Source organism: Lemur catta, chromosome 16 (genome assembly GCF_020740605.2).
Source record: "Lemur catta isolate mLemCat1 chromosome 16, mLemCat1.pri, whole genome shotgun sequence".
NCBI lineage: Eukaryota > Metazoa > Chordata > Mammalia > Primates > Lemuridae > Lemur > Lemur catta.
In genome coordinates, this window is record NC_059143.1 from 11809265 (window position 1) to 11828314 (window position 19050).

General features: G+C 39.1%; 2 protein-coding genes across 3 annotated transcripts in view; one reads left to right on the top strand and one right to left on the bottom strand.

Annotated features, from left to right (window-relative positions):
• Positions 1 to 19050, top strand: part of MYOM1 (myomesin 1) — a 147731-nt gene that overhangs the window by 10460 nt on the left and 118221 nt on the right. For both annotated transcript variants that reach the window (XM_045527395.1, XM_045527396.1), the window contains exons 3-4: positions 5841 to 5916; positions 9718 to 10059. In XM_045527395.1, the coding sequence (XP_045383351.1) occupies positions 9743 to 10059 (317 nt within the window). In that variant the 5' untranslated portion in view covers positions 5841 to 5916; positions 9718 to 9742. The remainder of the gene's footprint in view (positions 1 to 5840; positions 5917 to 9717; positions 10060 to 19050) is intronic.
• On the bottom strand, positions 15357 to 16179 carry LOC123621568 (60S ribosomal protein L7-like). The gene has a single exon (XM_045527398.1). It carries the CDS (start codon positions 16161 to 16163, stop codon positions 15417 to 15419), a length of 747 nt encoding a protein of 248 aa, XP_045383354.1. The 5' UTR covers positions 16164 to 16179; the 3' UTR covers positions 15357 to 15416.

Sequence of the window (19050 nt, forward strand, 5' to 3'; positions counted from 1 at the left end):
ATGCATCAAGGTTAACTTTTCATGATCTTGGGATTTATTAAAGCAGCTGGGACTTTGGACATGCTTGACATTTAGGATGCAGCCCACTCCTATTGAGTTCTTCCCTCCTTCACCTCCAGAAGGTATAGTCTAGGAAGAAGAGTACCAAGCCTTGATGGAGGAGGCCAGGAACACTCCTCCACCTCTGCATCAGTGAGAGCTTCAGTAAGGGCTACTTGCTATCCCCCTGTCTTTCCACTTCTAGGGAAGTATTTTATCAGCCTCTGCCCAATTAGCCAACAATCCCTAGGGCTGGGTGCACCTAGCAACTACAGGGCTTCCCTCCTCCTGCAAATCGAGGAAGAGGGTCTGGATAGACAAAGTGAAGGTTCTTGTGGTGCAGGAGGGAACTGAGAAGAGAAGAGAGAAAGATGGGCAACTAGTGAAGAATAAAAAGTAATTCCATTTCTGCAGCCATGAGTGCAGCATTCACAGAAAACCAAGGCTACTGTAGAATCATGTTTGTGCTTCGTGGTGGTCTGGAGTCTCGTCTGAGGGACGGGGCAGTAGGTGAGGATCTGAGCAGGGCTTGGTGCCCCATCCCACCGCTCTCCTGCCAGTGCTGTACCATGGCAGGCTTGCCCCCTTCCAGGCCCAGGCTGTTGACCACCAATTCTTCTCCCAGAATTGGGGGAAGAATCCTCAGTGGGGAGGGAGCCCACAGGGACCACTCACAGCCTGTGGCTTCTGATGCAAGATGTTGACTGCATTAGCTTAATTTTGCCATTCCCCAGATACAGGTAACATTCGAACTAGATCTAATTTTAGATTTACATCTAGTTCATCTAGTTTAGATCCAGTTCATTTAATAACTAGATGAAATTTGGCTTCTGTTAAGGCTCTATCCTCTAGCCATTTCCACCATCGCCCCCACATCCCAGCTCTGCCTTCCTCCCCATCCCCTACTTGTTATACGCAAAGACTTAAAAAGAAATAATAACCTGCTAAAACATCTTCCTGGATAATTTTCAGTATAGTAGGGATTAAAGTCATAAAATGACATTCTTAGGAAGGAGTATTTCAGGACAGGAGCTCTAGCAGGTAGAAGCAGACTTTTTGGATCAAGAAAGATTTATTTTATTCTTCCCTCAAATTGCTCTGCATAGAATGTTGCTAATCAGCTTATGAGCAAGGCAAGAATAGAACAGTCACTTTTTGGATTGATAGCACAGGTTATTAGAGCTGGAAAGCACCTTAGACATTGTCTAGCTCAAACCCTTTATTTTATAGATGGAAAAATGGAGCTTCAGAGCAGTGATGATTTTTCAAAGCCCTTCAGTGAGCAACAGGATTAGATGCCAAGTGCCTTCTCCTATCAAAAATATATATACATATATACAAATATACATATATATTTTAATTAGGTAACTGAGATAGGAAGAATCCTACAAATTTATAGCTTTCAAAAGAGCACACTGAACAAATTATTTATGCTTTTCCTTGTATGGAAAGCATCTGCTTTGGAGAAATATTGCTTAGAATTTGGAAATCCTTGACCCCAAGGCCTGTGTCAGTTATTTTTGCCTCCTGTACCTACTATAGTGCTTTGCATATTAGGTGGTCAATAAGTGATATCATTAGATTTGTTCCCTTAGTCCCTATCTTTTAAAGAAAAGGTATTCTTTTTGTGTTTGCTGTTGTTACAGATATAACAACTAATCACATCTTCCTTCTGTACTGTTTCCATCATTTCATCATTTCACTTATCACACTGTAACATAATTATTCTTTTTTTTTTTTTTTTTTTTTTTTTTTTTTGAGACAGAGTCTCACTTTGTTGCCCGGGCTAGAGTGAGTGCCGTGGCGTCAGCCTAGCTCACAGCAACCTCAAACTCCTGGGCTTAAGCGATCCTACTGCCTCAGCCTCCCGAGTAGCTGGGACTACAGGCATGAGCCACCATGCCCGGCTAATTTTTTTGTATATATATTTTTAGTTGGCCAGATAATTTCTTTTCTATTTTTAGTAGAGACGGGGTCTCACTCTTGCTCAGGCTGGTCTCGAACTCCTGACCTCGAGCGATCCACCCGCCTCGGCCTCCCAGAGCTAGGATTACAGGCGTGAGCCACCGCGCCCGGCCCATAATTATTCTTGAGTAATCTTTGTCTACCCAACTACAGGGTGGCTACTTTGAGGGCATGAGTTAATCACTTGTGTATATGCTAGGGCACAGCACAATGCCTGCCATAGTCATAGATTTCCAATAAAAACTTTATGAACCAAACTAGTAAATGCAGACCTGTCTTTTTCCACATTGTTGATCCATGGGTTTTATTTGTTAACGCAACTTAAGAAAAAACTTTCTTGATTTCAGTTGGAGTTTAAGTTTTGTTGTTTCCTTTATATTTAATTTATAAAGACTATTTCTTATATTTATTCCCTCATACATAGAATGATAATTTGCTACTAACTATTTAATTTTGTGCTATAAAATGAGAATAACATGGAAAATTGCTAGGTGGCTAAATATAATAGATACATTTAATTTGGCTTTTAGGTTTTACTATCGTTAAACTCACTTCACACTTATGAAAATATTAATGCCTTTACAGTTAGTTTGAAAAGAGAATGTATCTCCTTTAAAACTACTTTTGAAAAAAAAACTAACTATAATTCTGGAGCAAATACTTTCTGAAGTTTTGAGGCTTTTATAGTTATATGCTTTTTTTTTTAGAAAGAGTCTCTCTCTGTTACCCAAACTAGAGTGCAGTGGTGTCATCATAGCTCACTGCAGCCCAAACTCCTGGGGTCAAGCGATCCTCCTACCTCAGCCTCCTAAGTAGCTGGGACTATAGGAGTGCACCAACACACCTAGCTAATTTTTCTATTTTTTGTAGCAATGGGGATCTCACTCTCGCTCGGGCTGTTCTTGAACGCCTGAGCTCAAGTGATCCTCTCACCTCAGACTCCCAAAGTGCTAAGATTACAGGCATGAGCCACTGTGACTGGCCAGTTATATGCTTTTTAAGAAGTATTTTTCATTATATGGTTTTCGGAGAAATTTGAAATTAATAGCTGATTAGCACTCCATTAAGTTTTCAGAATAATTACACATCTATAAGAGCATTATTCATAAATAAGAGTAATTGACAGAATCCACATCTATAAAGGAATTGTGATTAAATCACAATAATTGATTTGTATGAGCCAAACTAAATTTTTCTTCTTTAATTATAGTTTATTATCCAGTACATCACTGTATGTAATTTATTATCTGGCTAATTGTCCTTTTGATAGATATGCTATTAGACCTGAATCCATACGATGCTACCGCAGGAAGATCATTTAGAAGACTAGGCTGTGCCTAGCTCATATTTCTTTTGCCCAATCTTACTGTATATTTGTTTGGAATAAATTCTTAGGCTTTCCCTGGGATCTTGAATGTCAATGAATTAATGATAATATTTTAGTTTTTCACAGTGTATGTGGACTTCTCTCATTTTTGCATTTTTAACAGGGATTAAAGTTCAGTAAATATTTCAATGTACTAATATTTGCAGCCAATACATTTTGATCTAATAAATTGTCTGTAACATAAGAAACATAAATGAAATTCTTCTTCCATAACAGTTCTTCCTTCTAATGGACATTATTGGCACTTGATGCTCCCTATCTATCCACACACACAGGGGCACACACACACACATACACACGCACACACACAGAGTTAAATGGTTGAGAGGCAGCACAGTATGATATATAGAAGGCAGGGCTCCATGTAGAACAGTCCTGGGTTCGATCGTCTGTCACATTCTGGTTGTATGACTTTAAAGATATTAAACTCTCTAAATCTCAATTTCTTGAATCTTAAAATGGTTTTACAAGCATATGATGATCAAATAAGATATTGTAAAACGTCAGTATTAATGCCTAGCATGTAGCCAATAGTCATTAAATGTTAGCTAGGATTATGATGATATATATCTCTTATATTTGGTTATTTTCCCTCTTTCCTGCTTTGAGAAGATTTAAAACAACTCCATGTTCTCTAGAGAAATGGCTTATCAGGAACCATTGCAATGGATGGTGGATAAAAGTCAAGAAAAATCACTGCATTCTGTATTGGATGTTTAGAGAACAAATGGTTGCTTGGGGAACATAAAACTTGGAAAATTCTCCTATGGATTCGAGACAGCTAAAATATCAATATGCACACTAACAGAAAACGTATTTAGGTAAAGAAATGCCAGGCTGAGTTTCACCAAGTAACTGGATCAGAGCTAAGTGGAATACATTCTTTCATATACTTTGGGGAGCTCAGAAGCTAGCCCTCTGTTATGAGTAGAGACCTATGTTGTACTTGAAAGACCATTTCAAAATATCTGGTTTCTTATCTACAAAATATCATGGGAGATACAGCAATACATGACTACAAGTACATGGGCTTTGGAATCAAATCTCTCTCAATGAATTGCATTTATGTTATCTGCTAGCTGTGATCTTTGGCAAATGCCTTTACCTCTTGAAGCCTCGCTTTCCTCAGCTATGTAACAAACCTAATGATACCTACCTGCAGGATATTATGAGAATTCAACGGGATCATGTACATGAAGTGCCTTTCCCAGTGTCTGGCACTTGATAGGTCCTCAACAGTGTTAACTGTAGTTATCACCAAGACAGTAATTATAAAGTATACTATAATATTGAGTCCGTTCAATATTTTGATAAATACAAGTGATCTTTATTCAGTTGATGTATAATAATATCGTTGTCAGAACATAAGCCAATATATCAGAATACCAGCCTGCACAATGCATGTAATCTGAACAATGACCTTTTTTATTTATTGCTATTGGTAATAATAGTTGATATTTACTGAATATTATGTGGCAGTCACATAAAGGCTTTATCTGCATTATCACATTTAACCTCCATAGCAATCCTATAATTTGGAAATTATTATCCCCATTTTATAGAGAAAGAAACTGAAGTTTAGGGAGGAGAAATAAATTGCTTGAGATTGCATGAATACTAAGTGCTGTCAACGGCCTGGACTGTAGATCTGGTCTGAATCCACAGGGCAGGCTCTCGCCACCAGGTTACACTACCTCTTAATTGGTTGCACAAAAAACAAAGAAAGAGAATCTCTTGTTACATGAACTGACCCTACTCTGAGTCAGGAAAGATAAAACATGGAGTTGTTTCTCAAAAGGCTTTAGTTAATGAACAGGGATTCAAATATTCAGACTTGAAGCTGTGACTTACTTTGTAAATTTTCCTGAAATGATAGGGGTGACTATGTATTTTTAGGCCAAAATTGCCCCCACGTGTAACCCATTTGTTACTTGTTTTGTCCCTAGTTTGCCTCAAGTTCTTTTTTTACTTTGTATCTTTTAAATGTACTGTACATCTGTTATTAACAGCACGCCCAGAACCATATCTTGGCATTAAAATTCCATGAAGTCCACTTTGAGAATCAGATTACCATACCTATTTTTAGCTCTCAACCCAAACCACTCTTTCCATTACACTTTTAAATATCTAGTGATAAATGACACTGAAAGTAGCTCTTATAACCCTCTTCCCCCCCAAAAATCCTATGTTTGGTTTAATCAGGCCCAACCCATTAACTGTTTTAAAGTAAATACATCGCTAAAGCAGCTACCTGCCTGTGCCTCTCTCCTTCTCCTGGTTTGGGACTACCCTCCCCATTTGCTGCTATATTTATCTGCCTTGTTGGCCATAAAAGGCTGGCTGTGTGGCCCTGACATTCTACTGCCTGACCACATGCATTATTTTTGAACTGGGCCCCAGGGTCCTGCCTTTCGTCCTGCCTCTTAACTTTTTCTTGGATTCCACCTAGGTGGAGTTTTCATTCTCTCCTCCAGCTCCTCGGCGGCAGCAGACCATTTCCACCACCATTACTCCTTTGCAGACTGGTAAGTGTGACATTGAGGCAGAAGAATGCACTTGACAGTTTATGTGCTTAACACCTCTGCGGTGTAAGTGGTTTCTTTCTATCCTCTGAGCTCAGCAGTTTTCTCAAAGAGATGTCAGAATAGCAGTGAAATAAGAAAGTGAAGCTCCAGAGAAGGAAACCAGAACAGCAGGGTGCCAGTTTGGGCTGGCACAGCTATTCTCTCGGGTCATTGTATTCTTTTTAAATTAAGCCGCTATTCCTGGAACTATAAGACGGTCATATTTGTCTCAGATTGAATCATAAGTGTGAATTAGGTACTCGTTCCAAGTGTGGTTTGGTTGAAATCTGGAACGGATGAGGGACAGGAGATCTGTGTTTTCATTCCTTCATGTACCCATACAATGCTCCCTGATTACAAATTAGACCAAAGGGAGGCAAATTAACTCTGAAGTCACTAATTTATAATTCAGTGATTTTGCTGTTTTGATGCAATGTGGATAAACAAAGAGTGCATAATGATATTCCCAGCCTAAAAACGGTTAAGTAATATTTCAGAGGCAACATAGAGGCCTGCGTGATGATCCTTCTGTGAATAATTTTTGTCAGAATTTGGCCTCTAATGCCTGTACAAAAGTATCGTATCAGAATTACAGCTATGGAGTTTGTATTTCTTCCTAAATTCCCAAATTATTTTCAGAAAGAAAATTTAAGTCTTAAAGAAATAGAAGACAACCAAACCATCTTTTCTCCCAACATACTCCAGCTCTCATGTGTTGGGGATAATCCTTGCTTACTTGATGAAGAGGAGGTGGTTGTACCTTCATTCCAGAGGTCAGAGCTGTGGAAATCAGCTCTGTTGACTTAAAGTCAGACCCTGTTTACTTGTAATATACTATCTATGTGAGTGGAATATTAAGTATTATTAAAAATAAATATATTTGGGGACAATAGAAATAAAAAGAGTAGTAAATAGTACTGGGGCAAGATATTGAAAGATTTTATTTTGTGAAAATAACAGCATTTCAAATCATCTGAGTGTGAACTTAGCTTGTAACAATATATAGGAAGATCTTTTATGATTTATTTGGAAATCATTCAAGTAACATTTGCCATGTTACAATGTAGTATGTATCATTACAGAAATTTATCTAATATCTTTATAATTGCCTAACATAATTCTATATTAATGTATTGTAACCCTTTTCTTAATCAAAATTCATCTAATAATTACTCTGTATATTTTATAACAGAAAATAGCAGTCTATTTAAGGGTTGAAGCAAAGTTGCTCGCTAGTAGCTATTTTTTTCTCTTAGGAAATGCCATGTAGACTGATATCTTCCATGAGTCCTAAGATAAATATTTTTGGAGTGAAGTTTGCTGAATTTTCTTCTCTAGGGAATACATGCTGACTTTTAAAATAGTTTAAATAAAACGTAGTTTTAAACTTGACAAAAAGTATGTACAGTGTAGGAGTCATTCCTCATTTAGAATTTTTTAAAAAACAAGGTTTCCCAAAACTGATTACTTCAAAATTAATTCTACTCATAAAATTGAAAAATAACATTTCAGAACATGCACAAAAGCATTAAGAAATTGGGGGTGGGGGCTTTCATAAAACTATTACTTCATTCAATGTTGTCAATATATCTGATAGGCTTCCTGTCAGTGGACTGATTATTCAAGAAAGCTAAGGTGATGTGAAGTCTCCCCTCCCTATACTGAGCAAACATATCTTTGACTTTCGGTAGAACTTTTAGCTCAAGTTCACAATGCCAACTGCCACACTGGTGACGGACTCTCGTACTTCTCTATGTAGGGAGACTAGAAGCCTTCATATTCTTAACAGGGCAAATGGTTTTGTTTTTTTTTTCTGGTTTGAGACAATATCATTTTGAAGGGTTTGTGAGATTTGAGAGAGCTTATATGAACATTAGCATACTCCAGAGTTCGGTTCTAGGACTTTCTTTTCCATTTATAATGATTTTCATCTATTTTCCTTGGCATTCAATACTACCTGTGTGCGGTTGACTGCCAAATGTAGATCTTCATCCTGGACCTACCCGCTACACTCCAGAGCCATGTATCCAGCTTCGCACTTAACATCTCCACTTGGAGTTCTAGCAGGCATCTCAGATGTAGAACATCTCAAACCTGTCTCCTGTTCTTGCATCCCGAACCGATGCTTTCTCACATTCCTCCCCATCTCAGTTAATAGCAACTTGATTCTTCTAATTGCTTGTGCAAAAATCCTGCAGTCATCTCCTTTTTTTTTTCCACATCCTAATTCAGAACTTTTAGCAAATACTGTTGGTTATACCTTCAAAACCTGTGCAGAGTCTGACTAGTTCTCTTACTCCCAGTGCTACTGCTGTCATCTCTGGCCTGGACCATTACAGTGGCCTTGTATTTGTTTCCTAGGGCTTCCATAACAAAGTGCTACAGACTGGGTGGCTTAAACAGCAGAAATTTATCTCCTTACAATTCTGGAGGCTAGAAATCCAAGATCAGGGTATCGGCAGGGTTGGTTTCTTCTGAGGCCTCTCTTTGGCTTGCAGATGGCCATCTTCTCCCTGTGATGCCACATGGTCTCCCTTCTGTTATATACATGTCTGCGTCCTGGTTTCCTCTTCTTATAGGGACACCAGTCATCTAGAATTAGGGCTCACCCTAATGACCTAATTTTAATTTAAACCTCTTTGAGGACCCTAATCTCCAAATACAGCCACATTCTGAGGTATTGGAGGTTAGGACTTCAGCATGTGAATTTGGGGGATACAACTCAGCCCATTAACAGTCTCCTGGCTTTCTCTCTTGTTGCAGTCTGTTCTTCAGACATCAGACATCAGAATTGCTCTTGTAATTCTCGGTTCAAAGCCTTCTAATGGCTTCTCAGCCTTTTCAGAATAAAATCCAAGGTCCTTACTGTCACCTATAGGACCCTACACTATCTGGCCTTCCCCCACGCACACCACTCACCTCTCTGACGTGATCTCCTGTACCTCTGCCCCCCCCTTCCCCTGCAGCCACACTGGCCAATTTGCTATACCTGAGGGTGTACTCATTCCTCAGTGCCTTTGCAGAATCTTCTATCTAGAACACTCTTCCCCCAGATAGTCTCATGCTCAGATGTCACTTTCCAGAGAAGCTATCCCTAATGAAGCTGTTTAAAAGTACATCCGTACTTCTTTCCTGCTTTTTCTCCGTAGCACTTAGCACATTCTAACATATCTCATACTTTACTTATTTGTTTTCTCTATTGTCTATCGCCTGCAGTAGAATATATAGTTCCGTACAGGTGATTAGTGCTGGGATTTTGTTTGTCTTGTTTACCACTGTATTTCCTGTGCTGGAATAGTCCCAGGCTCAAAGTAGGTGCTCACTAAGTATTTGTGAATGAACACCACATCACTCTCCATCATTACATATTCTCCCAAATGAAGGCCCCCTCAGAATAAAATGCCAGAAAATTAGAAATATGTATTATAAGAGGTTTGCAGAAAAAGCACAATAGCCAAGGTAGAAAAACTTTCTAAAGACCTTCTAGATACATGAGGGCTGTCCGGAAAGTATCCAGCCATATAACCATTCTCGTTATATTAACAATGGCTGGATACTTTTCAGATAGCTCTCGTATACATATTAATCTGGGCTATGACGTTGGGAGTTTATTGAATAACTAGTTAAACTAAACTTCACATCATTTTCCATTTACTCTTTGGAGAAGATAAGAGTATTAATTTTTACACGTTGGTTTTAGATGACTTGTTCGATGGATTTTGTTCTTTAATAGTCCACTCAGAAATTACTGTTTTCTTGCAGGTTGCCCAGTTCCCTCAAGGGGCACATGATGGCTTTGCCGTTTTATCAGAGATCCCACCAGCACTATGATCTCAGCTACCGCAACAAGGACCTTCGCACTACCGTGAGCCATTACCAGCAGGACAAGAAGCGTTCTGCCATCTACACCCAAGGCTCCACAGCCTACAGCACCCGCTCCTCGGCAGCGCACCGCCAGGAATCGGAGGCCTTCAGCCAGGCGTCCGCCTCCTCCTACCAGCAGCAGGCCTCTCAGGCCTACAGTCTTGGGACCGCGCACTCCTCCCTGAGCTCTGAAGTCAGTCGGAAGGCAGCCTCAGCCTATGACTATGGCTACTCCCGTGGGTATGTCAAAAGAGTCTTCCAGCGTTAGGGAAGAGGCGTGTGCTCTGAATAATCCTCCCAAATCACTTCTTAAATATGACGCCCTACATTCAAACCAGGTGTGGAGACAGACCTGGTTTGGGAACCTGGGACCTGTGTCTACCTACTTTCCTTTATTGTCTCTTTGAGATTCACAAAGAGCTTCATAATCACAGCCCTGCTTGAGTTGCCAACTGTGCTATTTCTAGAAGCAGGGAAATTTTGCCACAGGTTACTTTAGCAGCAGCAGGGCCAGAAAATATCATTTCAATACTCACAGCAGTTTTCCTGGCTCTCAGAATGTTTCTGCCTAGATGAGAAGCCAGTACAGAATTTAAAATCCACAAGTACACACGGGGAGTGAAAACTACAGCAGAGGTATCTTCTAGTTTTTCAATATCTGAAAGCCAATACTTAAAATTCTGAGCTATTATTTAAGCAGCAGATTATTTTCTTTAGCCGGGGCATTTTATAAAAACATGGCCCTATCTCAGTCAGCCTAATAATAGGAACAAACTTGCATGCCAACAAAATTAGATTTATTGACCCAATGCAATGTGGGAAACTAGACACTAGAGGATTGTTTTAGGATTCTAGGAAGAGTGGGATTTAGATGCAGGTCTGGTCTGCAAAGTGAACCCAGGGCACTATTTCTTTAGAAACAATAAAGTTAAGATTCATGTGGATGGTTGTATCCAGAAGTCCCTTATCAGGGCCTCCTCACCTGGAATGGGAGTTGAGGTTGCTTTTCTGTGTCAACAAGCAACTGAGGTCCTCTAGGCAAGAGTGAGCTGTTTCATTGTTACTGACAAAATTTCAAACAGCAAACTTACTGATAGTCTTTGATATGAGAGAAGAAGGTTTCTCAGTGCTGTAGTCACTCAAAGAAGGAGGCTACCTGACACTATAGCATTAATGTCCCTGGGAGACACGTTGTTTCCCATTAGCTTTGCAGTTGGCTTATCTGTGCCTGTTGTTCTAGCATAATGACTGTTGGGCAGATAGTTCCTTTCTCAGACCAAGGCAATTTTTATTTTCTCAATATTCAGAATGAAATGTTTCATAGAGACTAAAAAACACTTGCAAGGTACATGTAGCTTTTATTAAAAATCTATCTATAGTCCACAGGAAGAATTGCTGATCTTCAAAACGTAGACATTTCTGGGCTATGTGGTAAATAACCATCTCCTACCCCTAATCCTCTTCTCCAAAGCATCTAGCATTTTTTTTTGCTACAAAGATAATATGATTTTAAGTCTAACAAAATTTAAGTCCACAAAATATCTGGTAGGACAATTGCAAAGGGTACTTTACTCTGGGAATCTAAAAAGTTATTGAGGAAATAATAGAGTGGTTTGTATGAATAGAAGTGAGGAAGGTTTCCAAAGGCAGAAATTCCTAAATCTCTTTTGGGTTTTAGCAGCACCTGATCAACAGCCATCATTTTGTCAGTGACAGTGACCTGGGAGCTTCTGCTAGATTCAGTAACAGAGCCAGCGTCTGCTGGGGTTTACCTGGAATGTATGATGGCAACATTCTGAAATTCCATTTAAAATGGAACAGGATCGTTTTGCAATCTCAATTTCATAGGTCATATTCTGCCATGGGATATTTGTGAGGATCTCACGTTGGCTACAAATATGGAAATATTGTCGCTGAAGCAAATTCATTTCTTTTAGCACTTGCTTCAAAGAAAAGTTGGGAGGAATTAACATCATGTATATGTGACAGCATCATTTTGTTCCCTTGAAAAATGTTCCACAGATACATTTAAGAACCTCATTTAGGAAAGCAGCTGTCTCATAATAGAGGAGGATTATATTTTAAATATCCATTTGCCTGGACTGTCTGTGCCGGCTCTGTAGAAGATGGGTATTTTCATTAACTTACAGTTGTTCACATAACTCCTGTGTACTTATTTAACTTCCCCAATGCTGTAGAATCTAAAGAGAGAGTCTTATGAATTTGTATTAGTAAAGGATCTCTAGTTCTTCAACTCTATTGTTTAATTTTGTATTAAAATTATTTTAATTTTATGTAAATTGTTTTTAATCATATATGTAATATTCATATTTATTCATAACCTGATATATCAAACATTAATAATTGAACCCATGAGCATGTTTTATTCGGAAAACATTTGCTCTATGTACTCTTTGGAAGACTTAGCTATTTTAGCTATAAAGAGCCTTAGATGGTAAACTTTCTATAGGGAATGGAATTGTAATTATTTTTCCATATTCAACCTCATATCTTGTTTCTTCCTACTGTGCATGTTCATGTAAGTAGGTATTTATTAATGGCTTGCCATGTTTGAACAATTCAAACTTTTTGGTAAAAACATGTTGACCCAGAAACAAGAGGGGGAAGAAAATGCCAATATTTTTTCCCTTGTATAATGCAGTGTGAAAGACAAAGAAAGCCAACCCAATCCTGGAGGTATTTTAGTCTTTCTTTTTTTAGACCTAGAACTAACAGGTGCAGATAATATTTTTGAACACTTCAAAGTCTTCATAATTCCTTTAGGTTGTGCTTCAGCTTGTTCAGAATGAAACAACTTTTCCCTGCTAAATGAAATAACTCTCTTTGGATTGAGAACAGTATTGTTGATTAAAACCCCCAAGATTAGAAGCCTTGTGGAGTGTATGTAAGCACTAGGCTTGGTCTAATTTTAGCCGCTGCTTTGTAGTTAGCTGTTCAGTGTTCAGTGGAAACTATGGAGATTTGTATGTGCTCAGGGCTTGGCTGACCTTAGTGAGTCTTAGCAACAATGGCTCCTTCAGTGTCAATGTGGCTGTAGCACAGATCAGTTACCAATTGTATTCTGAGCCATGGGTTGTAAAATAAATTCTGGAAGGCATATTCTAAATGCCTTTACTCTTGCTCACAGTGAAGAAAAAAGCTAAAGAAAATAATACAGGAAAACAAAAACTGTCAGAATGACAACATTATTGCCTTATGTTAATAGTCAATGAATATTATCAAGGATTAAAGGAGAAATGGTACTCATGACTGCTTTGTGAACTTGAAGCCAGGGTTCTTAACTTCTGTACACAAGTGGGTTTCAGTAGAGTTTTGTACAATCTAAAATTATGTGAAAAATTGTGCACAGATGAGAATTTTTCTGGAAAGAAATACTGTAGCTTTCATCAGATTCTCAGAGAACTCTGTGACTCAATGGAGGTCAGAAGCACTGCTCTAGAAAGTCTACAAATAAAGACCAGACAGTCCAGCATGTGACCTGAGGACCTCTTTCCTAATGCCAATATTATAAGGACTTGGGATGAAATAAGGCAAATGTTTACAGAAAATGTGGTATTATGGAAAGCAGGGGTACCTTCCATTCTTTTGAGTAAGGTGTATCACACATTAAGATGGAAATTATAAAAGGAATACTCTGTTATACTCGATAAGTAGGAATGAATAACTTTCAAAAACCAGAGAATAACACAGTAGATTTTTTGGATGACAGGAGGATTTAGAGTTGACTCTCAACCCGCTATGGTAATGGTAGACATGTAATTGTCTTATTCTAAACAAATTAAAATTCAGCCCATATGATGCAGTTCAACATCACATCCTCTATACTATTAGTCTTTACAACAACCTTGAACAGTAGAAGTATTATCCTCATTTTACAAGTGAGAAAACTGGAGACCAAGGAGATTAAATGGACTTTCTTCATCATGCTAAGAAGTGGCAGAGTAGTGATTTGAGGCCCCATCCTACCCAAGTCTCTCCCTTCCTGCAGGTGCTGATACCAATTAAAGTCAGCATCTCCCCTTGACCACACTGCTACCAGATTTTTCTTGAAGCATCAATACATAGTTTTGCATTATGCTCCCTTTTATTTACTCTTCTCATAGAGAAACTATTGAGCACCAAAATAACCAAGAATTAGGGCAGGGAGCAACAGACAGAAGGGCCCAAATTCTAAGAAAGAAAATCTGAGGAATGATCCTGAATGTCAAGGCTGGGACCGAACAGACACTTTAACCTGCTGTTTAGAATCAAACATAGAGACTTCTAAAGGACCCTAAGAGACACCAGTTTGGGGATGACACTGAGGCTCGAAAGACTCTCTCCCAGGGCACCCTAACTTTAAATCATGCTTCTCACCTACACCTGTGTCACATTATCAATTCCCCCCACATATTGCCCAGATAATATCTTCTTTTGAAACTGCTAGACTTTATGAAGACCATACTAACATTCAAACCAGTTCTAATTCAGACAGAGGATACCAATGCTAAAAATAAAGACCACTAAAAACAGCAGGGACTGGGGTGGGAGGTGAACCTGAAAGCTTGTTCCATCTCCCACTCCAATGTACTGTTAAAAGCTGTTACCAAAGAAGTAAAGAAATCTACTGCCTTGTGGACATTTTTGTGTCCTGACCTCAGCTGTTGGCTTGGGATTATGTTGGCTTTTTACATATCCGTTTCTGTAAAATGAGGGAAATGATTGTCCTTCACGTTGTGAGGCCTAAGAGATAATCATGTAGGATATTTAGTGTAGTAGCTGGCACATGAGGGACACTCAGAGAGGTTTAGGTGGTATTATTCATTAAGTAAGTATTTACTAAGTTCTTCCTGGGTGCTGAGCACTGCTCTAGGTGGTTGGGATAATGTACTAAACGATAATTCACAATATCACAGTACATTGAATTGTATTAAGTAATATTATATATTATGCCAGAAGGTAATAAATGTTATGGAAGCAATAAAACACAGAGTAGGGTAAGAGAGATCCAGTAGGTGGGGCAGGGGTGCAGGTTGGAATTTTCAAGAGGGCTGTCAGGCCTCATTGAGAAGGTGATATCTGAGCAAAGACAGGAAATAGCTGAAGGAGTTAGCCATGAAGTTATCTGAGAGAAAGGGACATCAGGCATCAGGAACAGCTGCTGCAAGGCTTTACAGCAAAGAACGGCATTGAGGCCAGTGTGAGGGAACGAGGGAGTGACAGAAAGCCTTGGTGGGAAGATGGCAGAACGTGATGGATGGGGAAGGGCTGAACACAGAGGGCTTGTGGGCCATTGAAGGGAGTCTTTATTCTGAGGTAAAGAGGGGAGCCATGATGTTTTTGAGCAGAGGGGTGACATGATCTTACTTAAGTCGTAACAGGATCACTGTGGCTGTTGTGTGGAGAGTAGACTATGAAGCAAAAGCAGAAGCGAGCCCACTGCTTAGGAGGCTAATGCTGCAGTCCAGCCAGGGCCAGATGTGCTGTAAGGGCGGATGTGGTGAGCAGTGGCCAGATTTTTGTTTTTTTTTTTTCAATTTGAAAGCAATCACTGTTTATTAACTGACCAGATTACAAAAATAATCATGGTAGATACCTTAGTTCATTCTTCTAATAAGCCTGTTGATCTGGTCTTCCCTGTTGCCAGCATCTCCACCTTCTACAAAATGGGTTGTCTTTTTCTTCATTCCACCCCGTGGAGATGATAACTTGAAAGGCCACAGGAAATTATTTGCTTCTTTGAAGCGTTTCCCAACAGTATAGATCTCATGAATCAGATCTTCCATGCAGATGATGCCGTATTTACCAAGAGATCGAGCAATCAAAGCGTTATCTGTCAACGCAATTTGTTTCTTATTGATTTTGCCATAACCACGCTTGTAGATTAGTTCATTTACTGACTTCAGGTTTGGGTACCCCCATGCAATATATGGTTTTACAATCCTCAGAATGTTAATTGAAGCCTTGTTGAGCTTAACAAAGGTTCCATTGAAGATCTGACGAAGGTGAAGAAGCTGCAACACCTTTCGGACCTTTGGGCTCACACCATTGATACCTCGGATCCTGATGACGAACGCCAATTTGGGTTCTGCAGGTACATAAAAGTTGCCCGCTTTTCTCGCCATCCTAGCCATTCGAATCTCAGTTCTGTACATCTGCCTGTATTCCTTGTGATAATGCTTAGCTTTTTCATAGATAAGCTTCCTCCTTGCCTTTCGAAGCATCTTTTGGGCAAACTTCTTTCTCAGGCGTTTGATCTTCAGCTCTGCGAAATTTCTTCGCTTTTTCTTAAGGGTTTCTGGCACAGCAGGAACCTTCTTTTTCTTCTCTTCGACACCCTCCATGGTTCCAGCCGGAAAAGAGGAATGGCCAGATTTTTGGATCAATTAGTTATCGCTGAATTCTTAATTCCATCAGACTTCTTACCGAACTCCTCAGCACCTTGGCCATGGAGTTTTGAAGCTGCAAAAAGGTCTGTGTAGATTTTTTTGTATGCAATGAATCTTCTGAGACTCCCTTAAGGTGGTATGATGATGGTAGAACCATTTACTTATTCTCCATTCCCCAAGATTTCATGTCATATATAAGAAATACCTTATTCTGTTGTTAGTGTTTTTCTGATATTTAGTAAGAAAAACATCTTGAAATAACCATAGTTGTATGGAGATTCAAGTCCATCTATAGATTGAAATGGCTGAATCTGAATTACAAAAAAATATTGAGCTGATAGACTGTTATGGGAAATGAAGTTTGCTTAGCAAACTGCTGATGTATCAAGACTTTGTATTCTTACCTTTTTTCCTCTGGAAACGGTCTTATTGCCTCTTCTCTAAATACATTTTAATTATTATATATATGGAAAAAGCACCATAGTTCCTGGGTAACAAAAATCAATAAAATATTCTGGGGTTTGTCTTCCAGTATTTAAGTACTAAGAGAATGATGAGTTGTGTTACTTCCTGTATGGTAGGAAGTCAGAGGAAAATCTAATGAAAGCAGAAATATTATAAAAGGCCATTGAGTTATGTTCTGAATTCCAAAGACCAACCCTAAATCCAAGGAGAGTGTCCTCACCAGGTACCAGTCGCTCCCACTCTCTCAACTATAAACACAGGGCTTGTTTGTGGAGAGAGAGCTAGGAGTCTCTCTCCTGGTAATACCAAGTTCACAGAACTGTGGAATATTAAGGCAAGAAGGGACCAACAGTTCATCTAATTTAAGCCCCTCCTTTCACAGATACAGTAGAATGAGGCCCAGAAAGATGTGATTCATTCTTTCTCTGCTGTGCTTGATTTTACATTGAAAACATTATTTGTCAGGCTCTTCTGCAGATTAAATCAAGTTTAGATGACATGAGATACTTCCAGAATGGCATTAATCTTCTCTAGGCAGGTGAATCATGCTGTAAGAAGGAAGGCATGTCCTCTTATAGAGTGGGAGTATAATGAGTCAGCCAAAGGTGGAGGAACGGCAAAGCTGTTACCTCCCTGGGCTCACAGGTGAAATGTTAGCTCTGTCCCTATAGGGCCTTGGCCTCCACAAAGTCAGCACCTTCCTGCTGGCCAGGCAGTGGGGTGTAACTGAGCTTCCCCATGAAGATCTCTAGATTTTAGAAGCCCAAGGGAGCCATTGTAATAGGCTTGAGCTTTTCTACAGCAGTCTTTCTAGATGAAATGAGAAAGTAAGAACACCTCAAATGAGTACAGTAACTTTCATGCAATGTCTAGTCAACCCCAGTGACCATCCTAAAGTAGGGTAGGATGTGGATGTCTGGGCTGCTTTGTAAATAAGTTAATAAGACTAATTTTTACAAACCCTGGACAATTCAATCCACAAAGAATTAATTTCTGAAATAGTCAGAAATGCATAAAAGCTGAAAGATGAATATAGATAAGGACCACTCTCTCAGCATCTTACCTATCCATTTCTAGAACACATGACTGCTCTACATTCATGTTGACAAGTGGTTCAGGCCCCCATGGTATTTGCATTTAGATCATGGCTATACATCAGCTGTGGAAAGTTTCTGAAAAGAAGAGCAAAATGTTACTTGTCAGTGGAAATTTAAACCATGGAAAAATAAAGCAATAAATAGATGGGAAAAATTGTGGTTATATTCCTAGTCAAGTAGTTTTTAGAAATCTCAAAATGAAATATTTCTTTGGCCAAGAGAATGAAATGGAGAGGAAAAAAAGAGATACGTGTAAGATAAATAATGCGGAAAAAAAAAAAGAAAAGAAAAGCCAAGGGATAGTTATTTATTATTACTACATATCAGTAAATTTCAAGGGTGATGTAACTGAATTCATGTTTGTATCTAACAAGAAACTTTTTCTGCAAAATTTATTAGCAACAAAGGGATTCATTTCAGCCTCCTACTTGTCCACTAACTTTGATGTTCTCCTGAAACTTCCATAAGTGTCAAGACCGGGAAACAGAAGAATTGAAAAGTCAGTAGAAAGTGTTGAGGCCAACAGGATGCCCATATCAAAGGAGGAGCACACAAGGAAGCTGCTCTAGATCCAAAACAACCTTTTAACAAAAGTCCAAAGAAAAGTATCATTTTTCAAGGAGGAGGAATGATGGCCAATAGAAAAGTCGAAAGGAGAAAAGAGAACACAAACTCCAAGTGACTCTCCACAGGGTCCTGAAGATGAAAGAGATGGAACGTCAGATACCAGAAGCCCTGAGGAGTGGCTAACAGGAGCCAAGACAGCCAAGAAGAAGCTGACTCAAAGTTCTTTAAAACCGTGGCCTCTTTCTCTCTTCTGATAAACAGCTGAGCATGTCGTGTATATGTAACAGTACTAGATTGTAAATCTTCATAAAGGTGCAGTTTTAAGAAAGCATAATTAGAATAATAAAAATGCATTCAGCTCTTTTGTGACCATTTAGTAAAGTCTAATGACAATACGTAGACAAGACAGCAATAAAAACAGAGATTTTATTTTCAAGCCTTAGCACATACCTGTCTGCGATCCTGGGATATCCTACCCATCTTTCAATGTCCACTTCTTCCACAAAGGATTCCCTAATAACCCCAGATAGAAATTCCCTCTCATGCCTGTGAATTCAAAATTTGTTTGCGCTGGTCTTTCAGCTTATCTGTCTGCCCTCCTTGCATTCTCCCATCCTTTCTTCCTTGACTGACATGATAGATTTACTTCCTTACTAGACTGTAAAGCTCTCAGAAAACAAGAGTTTTAAATTTATTTTCATATCCTACTCCCA